Below are 25557 nucleotides of genomic sequence, written 5' to 3' on the forward strand. Positions count from 1 at the left end.
TTGTGTTCCTGTTGCTCAATGTATGGTGTGTCAAAAATATTTCATAGTAAGAAGGTAAATCACATGGTGGTGAAGGTTCACTGTGAAGTACCCTGCCCCAGAGGCGTTTATATTGTTACGGATGCGGCTGGCACTGAGACCATCTGCGTACTTCGAGAAAACGGTGGATGTCTTATGAATACGGTAAATTACTTCCGTTGTGCAAGGATCAAACAAGATATTGATTGAAAGCTCTTGGAACCTGCAAAAGATGAGAAGGACGAGGGGTGTTAGCTGCTGATCCCTCGCAGGTGTTTTATCTGCGATTTAACAAAACACATATGCCCTGCGCGCCCGCATCCCACTCAGATAAGAAGAACGAAAGCTCGGACAGGGCTCATTTCAGCAGAGAAAAGTCGGGATACCACGTACGGTCGTCCAAATCCATTTAGTACTAATAGACGCAGGGCGACCAACGGTAAAAAAAATATTGCCTATTGTATGCAGGTTCCGTCGGACCCAGTCCTAGCAAAAAACCGTTAGGCTCACAAACCAGGGTTGTTGGTTCGGAAGTTAAACGTTCAGGGCTTTGTTTAGGCGCTGAAACTCCTGACAGCCTTAGAAACGCCATGCACTTGCGTGAGACACCCTACTTACAAAACGATGATCAGTATGCGGAGGCAGATGCTAGATACACATACGATATTTGTGCGTCGAGCGCTGGGGAAGCTGGTAGAACATCGATTGCCTAGTTAAATCTTTAAGTGCAGTTTGAGGTCTTTGACAGCGTGAAAAGCTGTTGGGTCTTGGACCGACATCTGATATATGATCCCATTATCGTATGGGGTGGCTAAACACCACGAGTCATAAATCGACCGAAATTTGAGAAAGTCAAGCGCCACGCATCTCTATCCTGGTGAAGTTTTAATGTGTCATGAAGCAGCCTCTGCCACAAAACAAACGAGCTTTTGTTGCGGGGAACAAAAAAACGATAGCTTCTAAGCAGGACTTGGATACATCCAAACCAACGAGCAATGATACCAAGAGATATATGAAGGCAGAGGCCACAGTGATCTGCGGTCGCCGGATAATACAGAAATTCGCACGTACATTGCGATCTCCAGAGTGTTTCTCTGCTGGGTCACAATGAACGACTGTGGGCCGTGGCATCTTTGGTGAAATTGCTGCAAGCTGGTATCCTCCCTGCTCGAGCCGGTGAAGATTAATCGACTCTGTGTTGGGGTCTCTCAGTAGCACTATAATCTGCGTCGCCCACTGTGCGGGCGCTTTGAAGCTATACTGATCTGTGGTGAGAAAAATGATGTACTTGTGAATGGCCTAAAGCATTGAAAGTTTCCATTCACTACCTCCAGCAGAAGCTTGTATTGGGTTATTGAAGTTGTATTTATGAGTTCGTAGCAAAGAAGTGCAAGTCAGAGCAGTACCAACATTAAAATATTGACCGTATCATTCATTAAGGTGAGTCCATCGCTGAAGACACTGGGAGAATACTGAGTAAGTGTAGTTCGTAAGCTATACATAAAGCTTTCACAATTTTTTTTATATTTTTTGCTTAAAGAATCACGAAGTTATCGTGTTGGCATCTAGATTAGGGCTGTGTCATGCGATGCCAGATCCCCAGAATAAGATCGTCAATAATCGACAACAAGGGGGCAATTTGACGTTAAAAAAGTTTCTTTGGTGCGAGCCACGACTAGATTTTGCAAAACGAAGAGATTCTACAAAATAAAGATGAGAATTCCCTTTCGTCAATAACATTCTGTGTCTGAATGGTCAACGGCAAGTGGCGAATTATTATAAGCTAAACTCAGCCAATATTTCGACGAAACGAGGAATTCGAGATAACATGCGGTGCAGAACAGCATGATACATTGCGCTTTGTTCACTGCTCTTAACAGTTGTTGATCTCTCATCAATCACTCATGAAACAGCTGTTTTTTAGTGATTACTTTGGGCTGGATCTTATGGAGTGGCTGATTACCAGCTATATGCAATTTTTCTGGCTGTGCGACAACGGTGTGCGCGGTGCCGTCACCACATCTTGCTCATGCGAGGCACGATGTTGATTCTTTCTGCAGAGTATATCATTCAGTTAAATACAAGTCGGATCGGTTTCTTGTAGGGTGAAGCTGCCTTCGCGACATCCCATCTAGTGATTATTGCATACCAGGTTGCTGAAATCGCCAGTTGATACAATCAGCGTACGGGTGAGGCGCGACATGTGTTGTGTTTCTAGAAGCTTTGAGAAGCAAAGACTTTATAATTCGGATGTTGCTTTATCGAAGCACAGAGCTGCACCTTTGAACCTCAACGCCTGGTCACAAGGCTTATTGTATTGCAGAACTAACTCACACGCCGCATGATAAGTAATTTCAGTCCAGAAATCCGTACAATGCAATTCAAATACCGTTGGGTAGTCAGTCACCTTGAAGGAGATTAGCCTTTCTGCTAAGTGGATGTCATGCATTTTGTGGTCCAATATGTAACGGGGTTACACGTACCCTGGTAACAAGGGTGTGTGTCACACAGGATGTGTATGGTGTGACTGCACCCAAATAAGAAAACGTTTTGTGGCTAGGTAGCCAGGAGTTATGCATATTTAGATTTTACTATATATTTTCAGTATATTCAAGAAAATCTCAACTTTTAAAATTAGGATAAATAGATAAATCAGTTTCGATTTTGAACAGAAGTTTTCGTTTGCCTTGATTAAGGCTTTTAAGTACTTTTAGAGGCAGCGGATTGCTATCCTCTGCACTAGTAACTGGTTCTTGTAAAGAACGGAAGGTCGGTGACCTAAAGACGCTTTCTCAAGCGCAAAGCTACGGCAGCCCCCATGCACAATATGTATATGTGAGCGAAAATGCCAGCACGAGTGAAACGTGTCAGTGAATTTAAACTTGCCGCATGCATCGGCCCTTCGATTCATCCTGCCAGAATCTCACAGAGTGATCAAAGTCAAGCACCAGTGATTATTTATCTGTCAAAAACGTGTTTGATGATATCGAAGATGTAAATTTTGTGGGCCGTCCAAAAAGTTGGTTCATCTTACTGCTGTCGACAATGATGTGACCGGTGAGGATACAACCAAGAAGTTCTCTGATAAATTATTTTGCCAACATGACTTGCCGGTTGCTATTGTATTGGACAGATTTTTGTACTATACAACGAAATTTTAAGAATATCATCCAGGGTACTCGGCGCAAGATTGCATATGCCATCCGCTTATCAACAAAAGAGATTTTAAACAGGTGCGTTATTAGCATTGTGGGGATATTCTTCGAAGCACATGCGTGGCAAAATCGCGGTGCTGAGGCGAGTAAATGAATTTGTGCTGGGTAAAACCGCAACATGCCGATACAGGCATTACTTGATTTTACCCAAATGTTTTGGATAACCTCGGGTGCCTACGAAACCGTTACAAAGTTGCTCCGGTCTTAGTGGAGGAGAGCCGTCTATCAAAATGGGCTTGTTGACATCAGCACTGGCTACAATTACGAGTATAGTCCGTGATTTGAGCTCAACAAGACTAGGTGTCATAAGCCCAGTGTGCAACGCTACGACTGAGAGCCAAGATACCCAAAATCAACACAGGCAGGCAAAACACCATGATTGTGTTGTAGAGAAAAATACTCGTTGAAGGCTGTAAGACCACTTGTCAGTGATCGATCAGTTTAAATTTGGGACACGCCGAGTTAAAACGATCACAGTTAGATGGAATTGGGATTGGATTAGTATTTCAAAGTGAATGTGACACACAATGTAGTCTTCATGGGCCTTCTGAGGCTTTATTACGATTACGGTTCTACAAGCCGATCAGATGTGAAGAGCTCTATTGTAGACGCAGCACACCCCCTGTAGCTGAGCTGGGCTCTTCTCCGAAGTTACTAAATGGCTCTGAGCCACTGGGGTTGCTTCAAGCCGCGAGGTGCGATTGCTAGCTCATGGAGCCCATCCGACATTTGACCCATCCTAGCTTCGTCCGCACGCTGAGACTCTTGGTAAGATTCGATGTCTGATAGGGCTCAATAGAGCCAGACGCGAGAACATTGTCCTCCATCAGTGCTGCTGAATGAGCAAGGAGTGGCTACATTTTGGTTGGAGATTTGTGGGTCAATGGGCACACCAGGGCTGTTATCAGTATCTAAAATGGTGAAAGGGACCCCTCATCTAAGGATCTCGTAAAGGTTAGCGGTTCTACTTTAGTAAACTTGCCCTGGCCACGTTGCTGCATACGACCTCTTGTACCCTCGACCAGTTTTCTTTGAGGAGAGGCAACATTGTTATTTTATTTCGCGCTTGCCACTAGCGAGTAATAAGTGATTGTTGCCAGCGCAATACTTGGTCTGCAGCTGTAACAGCTACTTCATAGAGACAACTGATACCCTTTATTGAAAAGAATTGAAGGTCGGCAATTCTCACCTCGACGTCCGCGTCGTGCATTGTATTTCACATAGTCAAGCACTACTCGCGGCTCTAGTTGGATGTACGCTCCATCAAATATGCCTGGCAAAGTTGTGAGGCGGGTGAGAAGCCGTGCGCTTCTCGCTCTATGCGTGAGCTCATTACTATTATTTCTCTAGCTTTTAGTGCACATGGCACTGCCTTACGAAGGAACTGGAGTTTTCAAACCATTGCTTCAAGCGCAGGTGGTACTCGAGAAGAGTCGCTGCCTTTGGATTCGAAAAAGCGTTTGCAGAGCGACTTTCGAGTGCTCGTATTACTTTTGAGCATGCTTGTAAGAGCAGGTACTGTAAGGTGCAAGTGGTGAAGTACTACTCCATTACGCACTGAGAGTTTATTTTTTGCAATGTCTACAAATGACAAAAAATGCGAATTTCAGTGTCGTTGACCATCTGGTTGGGATAAGGGTCGCAAAGTACTATTGTATACACAATGCACACTAGTCAGATGTAATTGTGATGAGAATAAAGGGAGAGGTCATCAAGACGGTTTGTTAGCCTCATGTAGATATTTTATTGATCAAACCGTCATATTTTTAATTAATTCGATTTTGACTTACAACTATCTTGATGCCTTACGATTATAAAATAATTTCCAAAAACTTGTTATTTAAACGCGTTTGAAATGTAATTACATATTGAAGGAGCATTGCAAGATGACTTTGACAAATATATATACGATTTTAGCAACTGTCAATTCTACGGCATTAGACGCATACTACCGCTCCCCAATCCTCCACCGTAATTGCTACTAGCGTGCGCATCGTCCAAGCTATTATACGAAACAATTTCGAAATCGTACATCGCAACGGGTATATGTTCAATGCTCTGCACTGCCGTTAAAATGTGAAGTAGTGCATTCTGTAGTGCTGCCTCCGTCTCTCCTGCACATAACTCCCGCTCCTCTGTCAAACACATCACGATCAATTTCTTTCTAATTCTCTACATTTTCAACATTAAATCGCACCTTGCGACGCAGTAGGAGACGATGTGATTGTGACAGGAATGATCCATTTTTCGAAGATCGTCTTTTCCTCGTTCGACATGAGTCCGAAAAGAGCCTTCTTAACCTTTCGTTCAAAGAATTTGACCATGATGTACCCACTATTGGCACCTCTCACGTTACTCGTCCCCACCGATTTGATTGTAGGTTGGCCGTAAGCTGGCACCATTCCATTGCTGACTCCCATGACGTAACTACTGTCACCTAGCACCACCAACTCTTCGAAAGTTCGGACTGCGTGTTCCACTTTTCGACTCACGTCTCCCACAGCACACAATGCGTATGTGATGTTGGGAAATGCTTGACATGTGGCTTCGCTGGGTCGTACAGGACCCGGCGCCCGCGTGAAAAGAATTGTGTGTAATAAACATGTAACAGCGTCTCCCACGTCTTCAGCTGCAACCGGAATCTCGTCCAGGTGATGTTCTCTCCATGATGCCGCGCTTCCGGTACCGCCTGTGATGACTCCACCGCCCGAGGCAACACCAGCACTTACTAACATTCTTCAATGAAACCGAATGAATTAATGAGTATTAGTTTATTTTTTTTCTGTCTCAATGTGATTATTCGAAAAGTCGATAGTCATTCAAAAGGTGGTATCGCATCTCGGTCTCGCATGTAGCACGAATCATACACACGCAGTGCAAGCATGTGAGAGCTTTCAGAGACGCCATATACGTAGGCTTAAGTAAGATATAATTGATTTGCGCGAACAAACGATAAATCATTGAGAGCAAGCTTTTTAAATCAATTAATAACGCAGCAATGTGATTAAACTGACACCAAATACCATTGCGCTCCTACCAGACAATATGCAAATGCATATATTATTAACGTGGCGTCTTGACGTCGATCGTTTTGCAAAGAAGGAATCCCTTTTGCTTATGTGCGAAATCTCACTTGTACATATTGTTAATTTTTTATCTTGTCGGAAGCCACGAAAATGCCTCGTTCCTGGTGACAGATCGGGATCGCTTGGATTGCTTGTGGATGATTTCACCACCAATACAAATGTGCACTACATTTACATTTCTTACATTCCTAACTTTTGATAAAAGTGTGCGCGCAACGTTGACAGGAACAAATCTGACGAGCCGAGTGTGACGTCTGTACAAGATTCTGATATCAATCTAAATCAATTCTACACTGCAATTTTCCACGTTTTCTTCAAGGTATTTCTTGAAAGTGTTTATCAAACGTATCAACAATATCACAAGTAGTATAATGAGTCAGCTGCCCTTACCTGGAGGCAAATTGGTGTGAACGTATGAGCGAATAACAAACATGAGAACTAGCCTTAAGCTTTTATACAAGGCATGTGGTTGCTGAATCTGCATATTAGAAAAACTGCGTACTTTCCGTCGCTGTCTCACGATGAATTTGGGGTGAAAGTATGTCGTCAAGGTTTTAGTTTTTACCACTAAAGTATTGATGACGACAGGCTTACATGTTCGACCCTTGCAAAGTGTCCGTCACGTTTCAACATCATATACAACTTTCGTATAGCATGAACTTTTAGCTGTCGTCATGACGTCATGTGTCGATAGTGCAACACGAGCGGTTCCTTTTGTTTTTGATGGTGCCAAATTGTACGCTGGATGAAAAAGACCGAAAGTTCCGGCCCGACGGTAGTGCCCATGCATGCCATCTCCAACTTTACTTCAACAGATATCATCAGACGCTTTCGGACTACTTTAAGCAGCTCAGACATCTATCAATTGTTGAAAAGTCAGAACAATCAGAGCACAATTACAGCAATGAAACATTAGCGTCAACGCACCTTAAGGTCACCGCTTACCTGCATGAAGGGAAATTTTAGCATTGGTAATGTGTTGATATTCCTGTGAAAGTTCAAGTTAGGCATGTCAAAATATGCTGAAGTTGTGATACATACGTCTGTTGTGGGTAAACCTCAATCGTTAAATGTCTGTTACTTGTGGTGCTGTCTCCAATAGTACTCAACTTGGTATTATATGGCTTTGCGGGTTTTGTCGAGTTCTTTGATCGTCGTTGACACAAGCTCGTGGTTGTACGTATTGGTCTGGTGCTTCCAGATACATCATCGGTTTTCTTGTCTGTCTTAAGTTTAAAATCAAACTTGGTATAGAACTCCTTCTCTAGAATCACTTCTTTCTCTTTAAATTCAGGAAAAATGTGGTCTACCACTGTCTGAAGCTTTTGATCCGTGCTGTTCGCAATAAAAGCGCAAGTAACATGATTATCACACACGCATTAAGGCTGCAGAGTCAATAATTCTCACACTAATGAAGCAATCGGTCGAGGATTCAGAATTTTGTTGCACTTAGGGCAGATGCTGCTGCCCTTTACAAGAAAATGTCGATAAATGCAGCTTTTGCAAACTACAAGAACAAAATGCGATCAGTAGAATGAACTCGACAATTCTTTACTCAGTGACAGCATAAAACATACATGAGTGAAGACAGTCGGGAATAGTGTGTGCGTCTCGTAGAATCCCATGACAAAGCGCGCAGCCTACAATCTCTGACAGCTCAGCTAGCTTGACTGCCACCTACTGAATCCCAGAAGCACAACAATGATCATTGCTTGACTTGTAGGCGCACGAAGTATCATCAATTGTACCGTGCCGGCGTCCATTGTTTTCTTAAAATTGGAATTTGTTGAGAACATGACTTTTTATTTAGTAACTAATCTACCTACAAATTTCTTTATTCAGAGTCAGAGTTTTATATTTTAGATTTATAACAGCGATCTCGACTTTTTGCGGAGGTAGGGAATGATGCAGTTTTAAGGATGTCTTATCTAGGGGACGAATTTTGGGTGCAAAAAGGAGAAAATGAGCAAGCACTCGCTATTCCATGCTGTAAAATCAGGAACCAAGTCTACAAAGCGAATGGTTTCTGTGCTCAACCATACATTTATTAGCATCAGATGTGTGCTGATGGAGGGAAGTAAGTCGTATCTGTGCTGAACAAAGTGTGAGTCTACTGATTGCGTTTTGTCTCACGAATATGCGCGGGCTGAACTTTGTTCAAAGACATGCCTCCCAGAAATGTAGTTATACTTGTCTCATGCAGGTTACACTTAGTTGCTGCTATCATGGCAAGCTTTGCCATCAAATTCAAACGCTTTATCTCCGCTATCACCTCTCTGAACTTTTTAATTTGCTTTTTATCAAGCAAGCATGCACGATATGCCCCCTCCACTACGTACAAGCCCACTTTGATCTTCGTTATACGCATCTGTCGTTTGTTTTAACCGCCTCGAATCTTTCGTCGTGCTTACATACATGAAATTTTTTGCGACCCCGCCTCATGACAGCTTTAACATGGCGGTTATCATTGCCACCGATTTGTGCCTCGTACTCTTTGTCGCCGTACCGTCGAATCAGCCGTAGACTACCACGCATTTCAGCAATCAGTTTCCTGGTCTCTTGGGTGCAACGCATTTGTCTTAGTTAAGATGACACAAGAATACCTATCAAAAAATGACTGTGTAACGAGATCTGGATGAAGGGTGTGGCTCACACAATATGATGTAACCACACAAAGGTGTGGATACACTTAAACAAAAAGTAAGTACCTGGCTGGAACAGCCAGTTGTTATATGGCTGAATATATCGACATGAAACCCTATAGATTTCGGTATTGGCGGCTTTGCCGCAGATAAATCCGAGAAATGTAGTTATCGCTTAAAAGGAAGTGGTAATTATCCTTGTGTTGAGGTTGTTGTTACTCTTGGAGTAAGCGGATCGCGATCCGCTACACTTGTACTGGTTCTAAGTATACGACGAAGGTCACCGACCTCGACCAAGCTTCCTCTAAGCAAAAGAGCTACGGCAGCACGCTGCAGACTACACCACATACTATAGTACGCTTTGCGTTGCGTAAATTACGGTTGAAAACTTTGTGTGGAAAGTCCCTTTTGCGCTTAAACTACTATCGGTCATCCGCGTAGTTTTATCTGAGGTAGACGTTAGTATAGGTTCTAATACAAGTAGACGCCTTTCACCAGCCTAGGCAAGATTATTTTGTGGTGTATTCTCCTCACTGGTCGCATCAAAGCATATCATTCATATTTACGTCGGATGATGCGCGATGTTGTGCTTAAGGTTGTGGTATCAGCGTCACGATCAGTAGGAATTCCAGGTACGATAAATTGTACGTCGTGGATCTGATCCGTACTTGACGAGAGAGCTCGCTGGTTGAGAAGTGTACGCTACCCTCTGTCTTCGAGTGAATTATGTCTCGGTGGAAAATCCCACATTTCATCGACATTTTTATGCATCGAAGTGTTCCTATAATGGTATCGTGCGAAGAAGTATTGACAGCTTTTTAAGTTCAGCTAATGAATTTTCGACCAATTTATAGCTTCTGTTAATCCAGCACAGCCAACTATGTAGGGCTCACGCGGTGTATCTTGCAATCAGAGCCAACAGAGGTTAGACTCTCGAAATCGTTTACAGGAGAGCTATGACATGTTTTTTTAATGCTGTGCTCTTCTTGAAGGCTATATTTCCAAATAATGAACTTCAAACTGCCGCTCTACATAGCGTTATCAGTGGCTTGTTCCTCACGATATTTGCGGTGTGTACATATATTCTTCCGGTGAAAAATTTAAGGACGACTCGGACTAATGCTGCCAACTAGCCAACTTTCCCATTCACGTTTTTGCTCTCGTTCTATAAAACATTCTATGTTTAGCTTGAACGAACGCGGTGAAGATTTTCACCATCGACCTTTGAGCGCTAACGTATGTGGGCATGGTCATTGTCGACTTGACAACTACTTTCCTGCTAAAAACGCCGGCAATCTGTCCTCCTGGTTGGGAAGCCCCCCTTATCTTTAGCGAGGCTTTGCCTTTGATAGATCTTTCTGATTGCGAATATGTTGATTCTAGCTGGTCCTGACAGTAACAGCGACACCTATTGGAAGCGTTTCAATCGACCACTGAACACTGCATTCACGTTTCTGACCTTGGCCTGCGCTGTTTAAGGTTCGACACCATCGTCGTTTTATCAACAAATGATAAAGCGTAGTGTATGTGTTGTTTTTAGCTTTGCTTTCGTTAGATTAAAATTTCGCAGAAAAGTTCTGCAATGATTAATTACGCAATCATAACTGATTACTCAGACCACCAGGCGGTGCTAATACATGTTGTTTAAGCACCAAAGGAACACCCAGGAGGTGGGGATCTTTCTCTCATACACTGAGCTTATTCTACATTCGGCGTTAGTTCATTCGGTTACAAAGCGATACACAAGTCCAATGCACAACGATCGATTCAGATTCTATTTGCAGTTGATTTAGTACAAAGACATGGTGAAAAGTAGGCTACAAGCGAAGTTTGTGTCAAAGGTAAGATGCACATCGTGGCAATGTTCTCTACAGCTCCGACCACTTCTTGACATCTTAACGTACCTAGCTTCGTCGGCTCAGCGAATTGCGGCACACTTACGTGCTACTGACGACTTTTACCTATGCCGTCTGCTCGGCGAATACAAAAGAGCCGATTGTTGTTATGATTGAAACGGTGTGCTGAGCTTTGACAAACAGGTTCGCGTGAAATAGCTGAAAGAGGCTCCGCGGTAAACGATGCTATAACCTATTGAGTTTAGCTTTATATTATCGAAACAAAGAAGGATTGCAACAAATACAAATCGACCTCAGCGGGTACAATTTTTTTCAGAAACGGAACATATTGGGCGAATTTACAGCCAATCTACATCTTAGTAAACAAGCAATCAAACTTTTTTTTGAGTGCAACATAATACTGTTATAGCTCTCCCGGTTCCAAAATTCCATTTGGCAATGGGTCGACAATTGGCGACCCTGCTCAAATACAGGCAGGTCATCGGGGCAATTTTTCCAGTTCACATGTTCTGATTTCCAAATGATACGGGTTGCTTCGTAACATTCTCCTCGATGAAGCCGAATGCTACAAAAGACAGCGACTAAGCTGACGCAAGCTCAATTACGTCCGCTCGATGCACCCATCTCAACAAGTACTTTGAGCTTGGCTATCACGAAATAATATAAAAGCAGCAGATGTCAACAAATTACTACTCGAGGATCCCCTAATTGTGTCAAGGGTCCGAATAGCAGCTTTCATTGCTAAAGAAAACTGGATATAGATTGCAGCCTTAGAACTGCCGCAAACTGACTCTACTAAACCATAATGCTAAGCTTGGTCTTAGCATTATTGAGCGGCACCAGAAAATGTGCTTACGTCAAATATAAAAGCAAATCAAAGTTGAATTTTAGCAAAAGATTGGTTTTCAATCCCTTGTTCGAATTCAAGACTTGCGAGAGTTATGGAAAGCCTTTTACAGTGACGCATCTGCAATTCTCATTTCCTATTACCCAAGCGTTCAAACACGTGCTTTGCTCAGCGTTGGAACTTGCACTTCATCGTTTCAAATTTAGCACAACCATGAGAGCCTTGATTAGAACATATCACAGCCAAACTTCGTTTGTCTACTCTCACAGAAATCCCCCATTTTTCTTGGAGCCGGGAAATGACAAGCAACACACTATCCTCTGGGCTATTTGTGCGGTTTATGGATTGACTTCTAAACTACGTACGTGTCCAAGTTTCGGTTCGCGAACCGGTGATCGTCCTCACATTTGCTACTGTTGCGCTCTGATGATTGCACCGGTCTTCATACTTCTGTGTGCCACGCAACAAAATTCATGAATATTGTATTTGTGTTTAGATTCCAAATAAACGTGAATAAGTCGAGCGGCATGAAATGGCCAGATTTACGTTTTCAACGGAATCAAATTTGTAGCCATCGCACAAAGTCATATTTTTTTAGCATTTTAAAGAGCTATCATGACACAAGCAACGGTTAAGTGATGTCCTCAATAAATCACAAACATTACGCACCATGTGGAACTTTGTGCAGGAACGTCGGCGAGGCGAAGTAGTGATCTTACAAAGCATCATCTTACCTCGATTTCTACAATGCAAGTGCGACATTAACGTTTTTGAAAACACCATCTGAAACATTGCTTACTCAAAGGATACCGATGGTAACTCCGTGGATGCGAGAAGGTATAAAATTGATTGTACAAGTGTTGCGAAAGGTGGATTAGAATTGACACCTCCATACAAGCAACGCATCTCACGGCACCAAGTGAATAAATTCGCCTCGACTAGCGAGCTTAACATCATTCCCCAGTGGTTCACTTCCCATTGTTTCACTTTGGCACTTCCACGTTTGATAAGTACCCCGATAAGTACACCGGGCGCCCTCGGTACCCATTTTTGATATTTTATTCGCAGACATGATGAGAAAGACTTAGAATAGGTTTGCTGATTTTTGGAAGTTTACCCTACGCACATGAGCAGGATTGCTCAATAGTAATAGTTTCATAGACTGTAAGAGGTTGTGCAAGTCATGCCGTTATGAAATTGGCTTTGGCGAGGCTGAAACCCCATTGGCTGGCGTCAGAAAACACAATTAAGTTTCGGAAAGCATTGGGGCCTACAAGACCTGGTAAAACGTTATGGGAGATTTGCAACAGAAAAAACACTACAAAGTCACTGAAGACACTGTAAATATCTGACAGAATTTCTCTGCTAGACTTCATCTCCTCTCACATGATTTTATCTGCGGACCAGCTCGTTCCATCTACTGGTTATACAGATGCGGACGAAGTTTCAAAGTCAAACTGGTCATCGATGCGTCAAACCATGACTCTGTAAAGTAACTAGTAACGACAAAGTTGGATTCCCCAAAACTCAAGCTTGAGCGTCAGGTTATTTGCTTATCTTCAACGTCAGGTACACGGAGCTCAGGATGCCGTTTAAGCCGTCATTCACTCCGAGTATGCTCGGATCTAAAAAGCAATGCAGCACAACCCATTGGAATTTTGTTTGAGAACAACGTCATATCAAGCAGTGCACTTTACAAACGTTGAATATGCTCAGCATCTTTTGTTTCTTGTTCAGTAGCATCACACCAATAAGAAAACTTTTTCAAACTCCCAAGGAGTTCATGAACAGAATTTTGAATCGGTCGATGATTGCCTTTCCCACTCTTTCGAACAATTTTATGGCCTGTATACGTGGAAAGCACTTTGGTATAATCTGTTTATCACCACAACCTTTTAACGATCAGGCTTCACTACACTCTCAATAAGTCTACATTTCATATACGCTTCCTTCATAGTCACCGACATATAGTAAATTAGGTAGCATACATCCATCCTCGAAATTCACGTCACACCACGAGCTAATGTTTGACATACTTGACTACATACTTCACACGATTGCTTTGATGTATCAAACAAATACGATATCCGACGCGATAACTCCTGATTGATTAAGATTGACGTTACTTGGCCTTGTCAGGCCTTTGTTACAACTTCGAAGACACCGATCACCACTAAGACTGATGGAGCTGTACGCTAGATCACAAAATAACAAAAAAACAGATAAATTTTATATTTCGCAACGTAAGTGAACAAGACAAAGCGGCTATAAGCAGATTTTCTGCCAAAAAAGAACAATCATTGAACACAGGCAGATTTTGACAATGCAACACGCATAAATGGTAATCTTGCGACTCGACATCACTGTACGATGGACGTTTTTTACGGCGGTATTGTAGCGATTGTAAACAATTTTGTTTTGTATTGGCTAGGATTTAAGTACATCAATTTCGTAAACTTATAAACAAGTAGAACGCATGGGCATTGAGCTTAATATATGCAGGAAAAGGTGTAATATAAGCTATGACAAAGTTTTTTAGCTGTTTAAATTAAATGAAGAAAACGTCGTTTTCGGAAGCCAAGATAATGAAAGCCTAGGAAGTTCTTGGTCTGGCATCTTTGGAGCAATCCATAAACCCAGTCAACAACGGCAGATCTTCGGTGCTAGAAGTGCGGCAATCCTGCACGATCTTTAGTATAATGTTAGCTGATATACAAGGCTATGACGTTCACAATGAACTTTGACTTTACGACTAACAATTAAAGTTAATCTTGATATATTCGATGCGTCGATTATATAGTCGCTTCTTTAGAAGTTAAGATTGTTTGACTAGCTACTATTAGAGGAATAGCTTTCGCGACCAAAATTATTACAGGCCTACTGGGAGAAAATGGCAAGATGTTTGACGATACAAATGATCACGTTGATTCCTCAAGCCCCGAAGCAGCGCCTGCATTTCACTGAAGCCTATGTTATCATGCCGTTTCCTGTTTAAATAGACCTCCCCAAGGGTAAGGTGCTCATCATGCTTCACCCCGACCATGCAAGTTGTGCACACAAGTTGTATTCCTTAAGAAGAGGATGTTACGAGCGATATTTTCGACAAGGTCCAATTCAATACCAGTGAGCCGGACAGGACCCGGCCTAGTGAGCAAAGCTTGCTCGCCCTAAAATACAAGAGTTGCTATAGCATCCATCACGTCGTGATAAGGATTGAGAACAGACCGTCCCATTAAACACAAAAAGGTGCGCTCAAATTTTGCCTCGAGAGCGACTACTGATCCAGAGATCACCCCTCAGAGCTACCGCATAGGGCTAGATGGGTAAAACAGTGCACTCCATGAAGTTGATTTCGTGATACAATGATTTAACGACGGCACCAAGAAGTGCGTAAGAGATAGTAGCTTTGGCTGAAGAAGTAACGTCTTCCACCCTCTTCAATGCCTTAAGTCCAATCTTGAAAAACAGACGTTGACACAGAGCTGACCTGTCGTGTGTTTTACACATAATTATATATTCTGGGTACGCAGAATTATGCTGTTATACAGCAAAATTTGAAACAGTTAAAAGGCTGTTCAAGCTCAAAAAGAAAGGAACATACAACTGTGCTAATAAAGTCGTTGTACTCCAAACCTCTGAACTGTATATCAAGCGTACAGCATCGTTGATGCGCAACGTCACCGTTTTAATGTGTTGCCATTTGCAGCCTGGTGACCAATATCACATCTACCACTACCGCACACCGTTCAGTCTTGTCTTTTACCGCAATTAAAAAGGATCTGCCAGAACAATATGCCGTCTTGGCTTATCCATTCAGAAATCTAGCAAAGAAAGTCAGCCATCTTGTCAGCTATGTGTAAGTTGAGGTGACGATGTCGTTGAGCAGGCTAGTGCACGACATGTTTATCTCGCAAATGGTGTCGAGCGAATCAGATGTACTCGATGTTCAATAAGAGTGGACACCTATTTTCTTGAGCTGGGCAAAAAAAATCGGACGACATTTAAATTCAGTCGCATGACCATCATAGTCTGCTTTGATTAAAGCCAATAGACAAATGTCATAGACGATATGAACTAGTTGGTACGAATCCGAAAAACAAAAAAGAGCCTAGCAATTTGTAAGAAACTTGGTGAGGGATTGTGTTATAGCGTCACACTTGTGTGCTATAATGCGCAAGTCTTTCACTTCGCCAAGCCTTTCCTTCGAATCATATGAATTAGTGACATTACTTAATAAACGATTACTATCATCTTAACCAAATGTGCACAAAGACCATCTTCTCAATAAAAGAGAATATGCGACACCCAAAAAAACTAGCTAAAATTTGCAACCGCAAACACTTATATGCGCGCAGTGCTCGCAAAATTTTGTCACTGATTCCTACATCAACTGCTTGAGATATGATCGAGGATGTAATACCAAAGAGGAAGATATGTGGGTATACAAGATGCGGCCAAATATGTCACTTTATTTGATAAATTGAGCGGTTTTGCATGTGCACTATACAGCCCCTCGAATAACTGATTTTAACCTATTAATTTGTTGTAATAGGCTACGATTAACATAAATGTACCATAAGTATTGTGAGGATCATTAAACAAGGTTACACTATGATAATTCCAAATGCAAATATGATTTCTTCAATGCAGTCACAAACATTTTGTGTGATACAGAAGGCTGAATCCTGGTTTGGTATCTGTATTGGTGATGAGATCGTCGTGTCTCTGTCTTCAGAAGTGGATGGCAAAAGGCAGTTTCTTGTACTAGATAACTTGCACGAAAGTTGAAGCAAATTTCAAGCTCCGTACACCCAATATCGTTTATTAGTCGAAGCTGAAGTTCAACCTCAGTACACCCATGATTATAAATCAGAAGTCCAAGTTTCTATTAGCAAAACCTCTAGGAGCCCTTGGAATGTTTTGCATGTAGCTAAAAACCATAACTAATTTCAATTGAGTTGCAAAGTTACCTTCAAGATATAATGTCGTTCTTTTTCTCTCCAAGTCGGGACTATCTTTCTCCCTCCACGTCGAGAATCGCTTCCTCGTCGCACAAGCGTGTGTGTTGGATTTGAAAGACTGTTTGTGTTTTAACTGGCAGCATTTCGAGCGGTCTATTTAGCGACACTCGATTTTGCCGAGACGACGCGGCTGTATAGCACGTCGCACAGTCCGGTCTAAGCCATACTTATGTCCTTGTCTGAGCGACATGGAAGGAGTTGGGGTACCACTCGGTCCATTAATACCGCAAACTGTGTTGACGATTTAGGTGTTTTCCCAGTTGTCTTCACTTGAGTGGATGACATTCGAGCTGATGCGAGATGTCATTGCAGAAAATACAGTAGTCAGCTTACTGCGGTTTTCTTCTTAGTTTCATGCATCATATGGAATTTTGGAAGCAGGTCGCAACCACTGTTTCTTCGTGAAGAACGATGCCTTTGATAGTAAAAGTGTCTTTGTTATATGGTGGAGAGAGCACTCCTCTCCCACGATAATTTGTCGAGTTGGATGCAGTTATCACTGCAAGACCCTTTGCAGCGCGTGTTGTTCGCGATGTCCACCTTGCGGGTCGTGCGAAGGGTTGGGCGTATGGAAAGCGTTTAGCAGATCTTAACTGCTTTCCTAGCTACGACCACTTCGATTTTGAACCAAAGAAGGCATTTAAACGACCACAGAGTGAGTTACGTGCCCATGCCGAGTTGTTGAAGCTTTGTCAAAGTCGTTACGACCACCACTCATATGCACAGCGTGCTCGCTACCTGGTGTCGAGCTTCGTCGACGAGCCAATTGACGTTTTGACGCAAGTTGTAACGTTCGTGGTTGGCCTGAATAATGGTCAGATCCGGAATCAATTAATCCGTGAGTATCCCAAGACGCTGGATGAGGCAATCAAACGTGTGATGCAAGAAGAGTTCAGCATCAAGCAAGCCAAGTTCAATAGCTTCGGACCAAGGCATGCACGCCAGCTGATCGGTACATGTGACAATGTAGCGCCAACGAACATCTCGTGAATTTCCACACTTGGAATTGAGCGTCCTCGCAACGATGAAAACGATCCCGATGTTGGATGTGGGGTATATTGCCCGGAACTGCAGAGTGTTTTTGCCGAGTCCGCAACAGACACAGAGTGCTTGCTTGGATAACCGCGGACGCTATAAAGGTCGCCGTTTGAGCACTTACAAGGGTAAAAAATCGGGGTCAACCAGCTGGGGTGGGGCTCATTACTGGACCTAAGAATGGGACTGTAGATGTTGTGGATGCACAGAACTCTGGCTTCAACGTGCATGACTCACATTCATTCTCCACAATGAATGATGGAAGTGTCAGAGAAACCGCGACTTTGATTGTCCAAAAATCTTCGTTGATGCTTTTTATAAACCACTACAACCGTTAATTGACAATGGTGCGTCGAACAGCTTTGTTCGAGCGCAAGTTATGAATGGGCATGGTGGTACCCTGCCCAATGTGAAAGAAGAAAGAACTATTCGTTTAGCGAATTCGTCTGGAACGAAGATGCCAAAGCAAGTCATTCGCTTGGCAATGAAGTTTGAATATTACCGAGGTGAGGACGAGTTTATCGTAATTTACCTCGATGATATGTTTGTTATCCTAGGTATACCATGGATGGATCGTTCTCATCCTGTTTATTGACTGGGTGAATGGAAGATTGTTGTCAACAAGTTGAACAGCGCTTACTCGAGCTACATGATGACGACCGAAACAGTCATCGGTTGAAGAAGTCATCGATATCTCAATTGATATTGTGGCGCGATTCCTTCATGTTCACAGGACAAGGCAATGAAGATGAAAGTAAAGACACCAACGCAGTTAGACACCTGTAGAAAAAACTCTCTTCTTTGCTATCGACATGAAAGTCATGATCGATAGTAATATGAAGAACAGTGGGATCAGAGGAATAAAGTAGAGTAAGAAGGCCACCGAGAAGAGCTCCCGTCAAATAACTAAGAAGGTCACCCAGAAGAGTTTTCCGCCAAGTATTTCGCGTGTTCCTGATCAAAATAAATGTTGTATTGATGAAGGAAGTGCTCAAAAACAAGACACTTCAAGCGAGTTTGTAGATGTTGTGGCCTACAACGAAGAAGGTGACGTTAATATTGTCCGTCATGTGAATATTGAAAACCTCCAAGTTTAGTCAAAGAATTGTTTTCTTACTGTTGATGAGCAAGTAGATGCTGAAGCGTAGGTTGGCGAAATTTCGCGAATATGTGCGATGGTCGAAGAAACGATCGACAATGACAACAATACCGCGGAAGCATGTGACAAGAAGACACGGAAGGAAAGGTTTGATGAGCAGCCGTGAGACGCTCTAAGGAGAACCCCTGCGTATGCACTTGTCAAGAAATATGCAAATATATTCCCAGACAGGGTGTCGGACGAATTGCTATCTGAAAGAGGCATTTGTCATAAGAATTACATACTACCTAGTAGAAGTATTGTATCACACGGCAGTGGCCGTTGACAGAAAGAAAAGCCATTGCAATTGACAAGTCCTTTGCGCAGCGACAGATGGCTGGTCATGTGCGTAAGAATTATTCTCCGTATTGTAGTCCACCCTTCGGTGTGGAGAAAGCCACAGGTGGTTGGCGCATTTTTCACGCTATCAATAAATTGAGCGATGCCACCATACCTGCGCATAACCTGGTTCCACGAAAGGATATGATTTTTGATGGAATAGCTAGCAGCACTTTTCTCAGGTGATCGATCTGAAAGATAATACGAATGCCCGAGAATGATTCACTACGAACTGCAGCCAGCACCGCTAGTGGTATGCTGTGGGAATAGTTAGTAATGCCACAAGGTTTGAAGAACGCTCCCGCGATTTTCAACAGAATGGTCACGAATCTTCTGTGTCTATTGAGAGAATTACCATCGAGTTATTTTGACGATATGTTCGTTCATATCAAGAAAACAGAGAAGGCTGATGTAGATGGACGTCACACTGCTCCTCGGACAGGGGTCATTAGCGTGGTTCGAGTATTTGGTTTTCGAAACTAGGTTGATCTCATGACGCACACCACGGTCCGGAGATAGGACCGACGGCGGGTCTTTTGAGAGGACCTCTTGAATTTTCTTTCACAAATAATAGTACGGATCCAAGGAATCCTTCATGCTTGACGATTCACTTAGAGCGTTCAGCACCTTCTTAGTGTCCTCAACGACAGCTTCATCCAGAAGCGACTACGAGTGAATTCCCTCGCTCGGTCCTACGATGACCACCGCGGCTGAATTGTCTACCGTCAAGGTACCGCTAAACTCTTCGAAGGACATCTTGTCCAGTTAAAGAAGAACATTCACGACTGGAGTAGCCTTGAGAGTGACGTCGCCGTCATTTTCCCCGTCATACCGTTGACAAGGATGCATAGCTGCGCGCTAGCGTCTACTGTAGACACGTCTTGGGTCAAGGTCGACCCTTGGGGTCTTGTAGCTAGCAAATGGCATCGCTGTTGTCTCGTCACATTCAGCATCGTCCAGTGCCAACCCCACTCCCTGCTCCATCAAAGCTCCAGTGTTATAACAACATCCGACAAAGAGCTGCCAGCTCCGCCGTCCTCGTCCAGTTGATAGCGTGCCACTCCACGAGCATCTGAAGGGCCTTGCCAGAGAACCTCACTCGACTATGCCACTCGCAGCATGCAGCAACTGCTTTGAAACATGAGCGATGCTTAACGATTTACGAGCCACTCCACGTTCATCACTGTGGCCTCATCCTCGATGTTTTGTAGCCACGCTTGGCATGCAGCGATTGCTCCGATACTTGAGCAGCACTCGGTGAGCTACGTGCCACTCATTGTTAAGCCCGCGAGCCATGCTCGAAACTCCTGTCTGATAAACCTTCGGTGTTCACAAACTCGGATATTATGATCTCCAGCGCGTTGACCGTCTTGGTCCAGTGCCCGCACCAAAAGCATTTTTCTCTCTTAGCAGAGGTGGGCTCATGACTAAACATAGCTTGACCAGGAGACGTGCGTGTAGCGCCCATGGTCTTCGGCCTCCAATCATTTCATGACATATGGTGATTTAACTATGCTATAGCAAGGATGAGGTCAAACCTTGCATACAAATCTAAGACAAAGCAGCGTCCCACGCTATCAAAGCTCGACACCGAATTTCACAGAGATTCTCGGCACAGTGACACAATTACCCGTCGCTAAGCGAACAGTGACGGTGTCACTCAACCGCGCTTTCAGTGCCTCAGCATACAGCTGATTTCTTTCGATCTTTGAGCGTCGAGCATAATTATCCAGCACCCCAGAATCGATCAGGATCTTCCATGGCTTCTCAAAACCCGTCACAGTCGCTTTTTACGACCAGCAAGCCCGGCTTGCATACACGTTCCGTATTCAACCCTTGCGCAGGCGCGACCAGTCCAAAGGTTACGTAGACAAAAAAACGTTTTTGAACGCTGCCCGGCAGCTCGAAGCTCTCCATCCACTTTTTCAGCATAACTGAAATCAATTGGCACACGCCCGCTTAACGAGCTATGAGAGTGTGCATTTTAGCCAAGTCGTGCCGTCATAAGGTTGAACTCGGCATTCAATGCCACATTCACAAAAAAAGACGGACGCGCAATGCCAGTGCGAAGGCCTTCCATAAACACGGTCACTGTGACCGCCTCAGAAAGGGAATCTGCTGCCATCCGGCAATGAGAGTACACATCTCTTAGACAAAGTCCACTAATTCCTTTTTGCCCTGTCGGGCGTCAAGGAAACGGGATCGCACGCGATATGCCTGATAAGGCGGTGAGAACACTCGTGAGAGCAGCAATTTTAGCTCCGCCTGGAAGGGAAATGCAGTTTCGACCGAAGTGCCGTACGTCAGTGCCCATTCTCACGCTCGACCACCGAGCTTTGAGATAGCTTGCGCCTCGCGCTGCTGCTCGGTCTGGAGCAAGGTGGATGCGATGGCCATCTCGACCTCTCTCACCCAGAGCAGGAGATTCTCTCCATCCTTCCCCTCAAAGACCTTAACGCTCACCATTAGCGGCTTAGGGCGGAGAAAATCATCCGTAACTGACGGTGGCATCATAGACGCAAATGATGCAGACATCTTTTGCTGCAGGTGCTCTAGCAGCGCGCTTTCGTAACTCGAAAACGCCTCTAGATGCGCACCGATTGACTTGGGGCCTTGCGCTGCAAGTTGTTGCACGCCCTCAAGGCCAAGCAAGAACATCAGTTTTTTAAGCCCGTACTGCATGCCCTAGGGCAAAGAGGAAATTATATTATTCTCACCGAGGATCAATCGTAACGACCCAGGTGTAGTTTTACTACAAGTGCCACCAAGTGCAGTGGGAAAGCGTAAGTTAGGTCACCGACCTTTCGTTCTATATTTAGAGCAAGTAAGAGTTTAGCGGATCGCACTCCGCTTACTCCAAGAGTAATTTACAACCTTAACCAAAGGCTAATTTAATCTTCCGCTTAAATTCAAAGCTGACTTTATTGCTTTTTATCTGCGGCAAAGCTGCCTAATTTTAAATGGTAGATTTTCCTAAATATGTATAGTAGAATCTAAATACATGTAAACCCACTGGCTATCTAGCCCCGTGCCGTATTCTTGTATGGGTGTGTTCACACCATGCCCATCTGGTGTGACACACAAACTTGTTTACCAGGGTATGTGTAACCCCGTTACAATACAAGTGCGTCTCACCTAGCTTCTAACTTTCAGTTTTCATTACTTGTGGCACTCCATACTTCACATCTAGATCTAGATGGGAAAATGCTACACGCACCTAAAGGTTACGTACCTTCACACTTTATCTTGTGATCACGTCGCAAGTCGCACGGATATCCTATATCCATATTCACCATCTTTAGTTCCCACGATTTGTCCACAGGTTCTACCCGCTGCACTTCTTTCGTAATAGAAAGTGTTACTGAAAATATCAAATTAATGACGTCCTTATCAATCTCGGCACTTTGATGTAAACGGTAAATCTAGTTCGTGAGTCCAGACTCCCCAGAAAATTGATCGTTATAAGGCTGAGTTCATTTGATCACGATGTCCACGAGGTAAAGTAGAATCCAACGCTTTTCTAATGGGTGTATGATGACCAACCAAGACTTGCTTCTTTTCCGTAAGGGATATAACGTCTGCCTTTGCGTGAACCCGATCCATTGTACCGCACAAACAAGACAAGCAATGCACCGATTCTTTATACTACAAAAGGCAACATATACAAGGGTAACGGGGTGAAGCCCAGCAGCTTAAAAAATGTCTTTCATCTAGCTTAACATGATGGAGGTCGTCCGCCTTCAAGTCTCGTAAAGTTTCTGTCTCCAGTACCCTCATGATATGGAGCATTTTAACCAATTTGAGCTTTGACGCTTCTCACTTTTTTTAAAAGGTATGATGGACGGGGATGGTGAAAAAAAAGATACTCTCAAGGAGATGGTAACTGGTTCCACTGATGGGAGAGGGGCTGACACCGTTGTAGCAACACGCGTTATGAGCTCCTGGATATTGTTATCTAGCTCTCGCATTCCCTGATGAATGGACAAGAAATTGGAGCGCGCTCGGAACTGCTCTCTAGGGCGGTGCAAACACCTTCGATGTATACCGCCTCGGGTTCACGCATGTTGAAACGCCTTTTCCACTAATATATATTGGTTTTGCATGCGGCCACCTGGTGATTGGAAATGATCCGTCGATTTTATTCAACATGCTCACATCAACACTGTAGCTAATTTTCTTTCAGTAGGATTAAGAGTCACGCACAGGATACACGACGCTACTTCTGAGAGTCAAATTGTTCAGAAGCAGCTGGGGTAGATACAACACACAAATATGCTGTGGGTAAGAAGTTGCATCGACTGCATTGAAAATTTCTACACAAGCAGTGTCTTCGGTCTATAAGTCTAAGGTGCGATTTCGCTGGGTCGGACATTTCACGATCGTACCAATTAGGAATTGCGTCACACTTTTAACATCTAGAGTTAAACAAGCACATCGGAGGTCCTACTTTGGGCTTGCTAAAAACGTATGACTATCTGGCTGTATCCCCGGTGGCTGTTCCACTGTCCATCAAAAAGCAGCGATGTCGTTCTGAGCAATGAAGTGTGACTCAAGAAGGAAAGGCTTACGTGTTAGGTCTTTATATTAGCCACGATTCCTCGAAGATTCCCCACGAAGGTCGTCACCTTCATGGGCAGTCGTCATTATTGTTTTATTGCTTGTTTCACCAGTTCTCACGTTCTTTGATAGGTAATAAGAGCTTCGAGCGCGATTCGCTGCGCAAAAACCCACGGCAGACAGATCTCCCATTTTGAAAACGCCACTAAATAAAAGGTTATGCCCAATCTCGCACGCGGTCGCATTGATTGGAGATGGCAACCCCGACCTTGTTCCTATGCTTGAAGAATGATCGAGCTTATCTCGACTTTTTTCGTGTCCTGAGGTAGAGAGATATTACTCGGCTAACAACGACTCCGACACCTAACGTCAGCGGCCTCACAGTGGTGTGACGGGACCGCTTAATACATGTACTCTTGCGCTGAGGCAACGTTAGCCTGAAGCTTTGTCTTTTCGCGTAGCTGTCGTACGCGCGTTTTTATTCACAACTGTGTGTTGATCAAATGAAGACTGAATAAATTTCAGGTGCTTTTATTCTAATCCTAATATCAACCTAAAATAGGAATAAACGTACCTAATTGTAGCCACCTACTAATTTGCATATTGCACACTAAGTTAATCAGTAACTAAGTGTGTACCACACACTGTGTAATAGGACGCAGTCTAATTATGGATGTGTCTAACCTGCAATAACTCAAAGCTGGTGAGCGCTTATAGGCAAGCAACCATCGCTACCGACCCTCTGTCTACCGATCTTCTCATTCTGCTGAAACCAGTGATAGCTATATTCGTATGAAGCCGGTATCATTATCCGACTTAAAATTCATCACCCATTCTCCGACAGAATCCAGTTTCTTACGACTTTGTCGTGGGATTGACTACAAGTGTTGCAAACAACAGAATCGACATGCATTTCGCGCTGTAAACTCAAATTTGGCGTCTTGACAATCCCAAGGGTCGAGTTTGACGTTCCAACCAGGAGGGTGTCTACATCGCGATTCGTTGTGTATTAAGTTCTGTTTTTTAAGAGTACATACTGTGGATATATATGTAGAAGTATAAGTATCGTCAAATGTAAATTGTCATATTTTCTGGCGTATCTCCATAAATATCGATACTTCGGTACTTAATAACACTCACAATTGCGATGTGAATTTATACACTGTTGTATTCGGGCACAAAGTTACAGTAATTACACAAATAGGATTTTTGCCGAGCTATTTCTTAAGCCTAATATGGTAACTATATACTCCAGAAACACAATATGTAAAATATAACATGAGAGAATCTTTGAGCTGGACATCTGTAAATCCCCGTTTTATGAAAAACTCAGGTGGCGGATGCTCATATGTTTGATGACGAAGAATACTGCGCTTTCATCTGCATGGCATAGCTGAAAGATACAGCTCAAAAGGCTGCGAAAAAACTTGAGGATTGGTTGACCAGAACCAGTTCTTCCTGCTCGTTGGCTCTAAGAAACCAGTCTTAAAATGCTTATCGCTGGGTCATTACTCTTCCTCGTATGCTCCACCAGCGCATATAATTCCACCCGATCAACCATTTCATATCAGACGGCGGCTGGCGTACCCGTTGATGGTGTTCTCATCGCTAATTCAAGTTCCTCAGTTTCGAATCTATCTAGTTCTCACGAGACAACGAACAAGGATGTCGAAGAGCGAGCTAATGGTGGTTTGTTCGGCAAGATGTTTGATACAATTACGGACCTAGTGAAAGGACCTGTCCCGGCAGAGTATACCTTTTACGTGACGAGTTTAAATAAGTACGAAGACCTCGACGCTGTTT

The 25557-nt window shown here is 43.5% G+C and overlaps 6 protein-coding genes across 6 annotated transcripts; 4 read left to right on the top strand and 2 right to left on the bottom strand.

Moving 5' to 3' along the window:
* Positions 1-63: 63 nt before the first annotated feature.
* On the top strand, positions 64-273 carry PHALS_02016 (uncharacterized protein; the record flags this gene model as incomplete). The annotated part of the gene is made up of 2 exons (XM_024716516.1): positions 64-183; positions 232-273. 2 exons carry the CDS (start codon positions 64-66, stop codon positions 271-273), a joined length of 162 nt encoding a protein of 53 aa, XP_024582107.1.
* Positions 274-5162: 4889 nt separating this feature from the next.
* Positions 5163-5968, bottom strand: PHALS_02017 (DNA-binding HORMA; the record flags this gene model as incomplete). Its single annotated transcript, XM_024716517.1, has 2 exons — positions 5163-5368; positions 5431-5968. 2 exons carry the CDS (start codon positions 5966-5968, stop codon positions 5163-5165), a joined length of 744 nt encoding a protein of 247 aa, XP_024582108.1.
* A 10-nt stretch (positions 5969-5978) lies between these two features.
* Positions 5979-6991, top strand: PHALS_14838 (uncharacterized protein). Its single transcript, XM_036407091.1, has one exon. It carries the CDS (start codon positions 6279-6281, stop codon positions 6516-6518), a length of 240 nt encoding a protein of 79 aa, XP_036263350.1. The 5' UTR covers positions 5979-6278; the 3' UTR covers positions 6519-6991.
* On the bottom strand, positions 6992-8082 carry PHALS_02018 (hypothetical protein F442_20191; the record flags this gene model as incomplete). Its single annotated transcript, XM_024716519.1, has 6 exons — positions 6992-7177; positions 7247-7307; positions 7361-7654; positions 7727-7826; positions 7897-7996; positions 8068-8082. 6 exons carry the CDS (start codon positions 8080-8082, stop codon positions 6992-6994), a joined length of 756 nt encoding a protein of 251 aa, XP_024582110.1.
* A 2681-nt stretch (positions 8083-10763) lies between these two features.
* Positions 10764-10986, top strand: PHALS_02019 (uncharacterized protein; the record flags this gene model as incomplete). The annotated part of the gene is made up of 2 exons (XM_024716520.1): positions 10764-10802; positions 10870-10986. The coding sequence occupies 2 exons, from the start codon at positions 10764-10766 to the stop codon at positions 10984-10986; spliced, it is 156 nt and encodes a 51-aa protein (XP_024582111.1).
* A 14258-nt stretch (positions 10987-25244) lies between these two features.
* Positions 25245-25534, top strand: PHALS_02020 (uncharacterized protein; the record flags this gene model as incomplete). Its single annotated transcript, XM_024716521.1, has 1 exon — positions 25245-25534. A coding segment is annotated over one exon (290 nt), but the record flags the coding sequence as incomplete, so codon positions are not given.
* Between the last annotated feature and the right edge of the window lie 23 nt (positions 25535-25557).

The sequence above is a fragment of the Plasmopara halstedii genome (assembly GCF_900000015.1).
Source record: "Plasmopara halstedii genome assembly, contig: Scaffold_1651, whole genome shotgun sequence".
Taxonomy (NCBI): Eukaryota; Oomycota; class Peronosporomycetes; order Peronosporales; family Peronosporaceae; genus Plasmopara; species Plasmopara halstedii.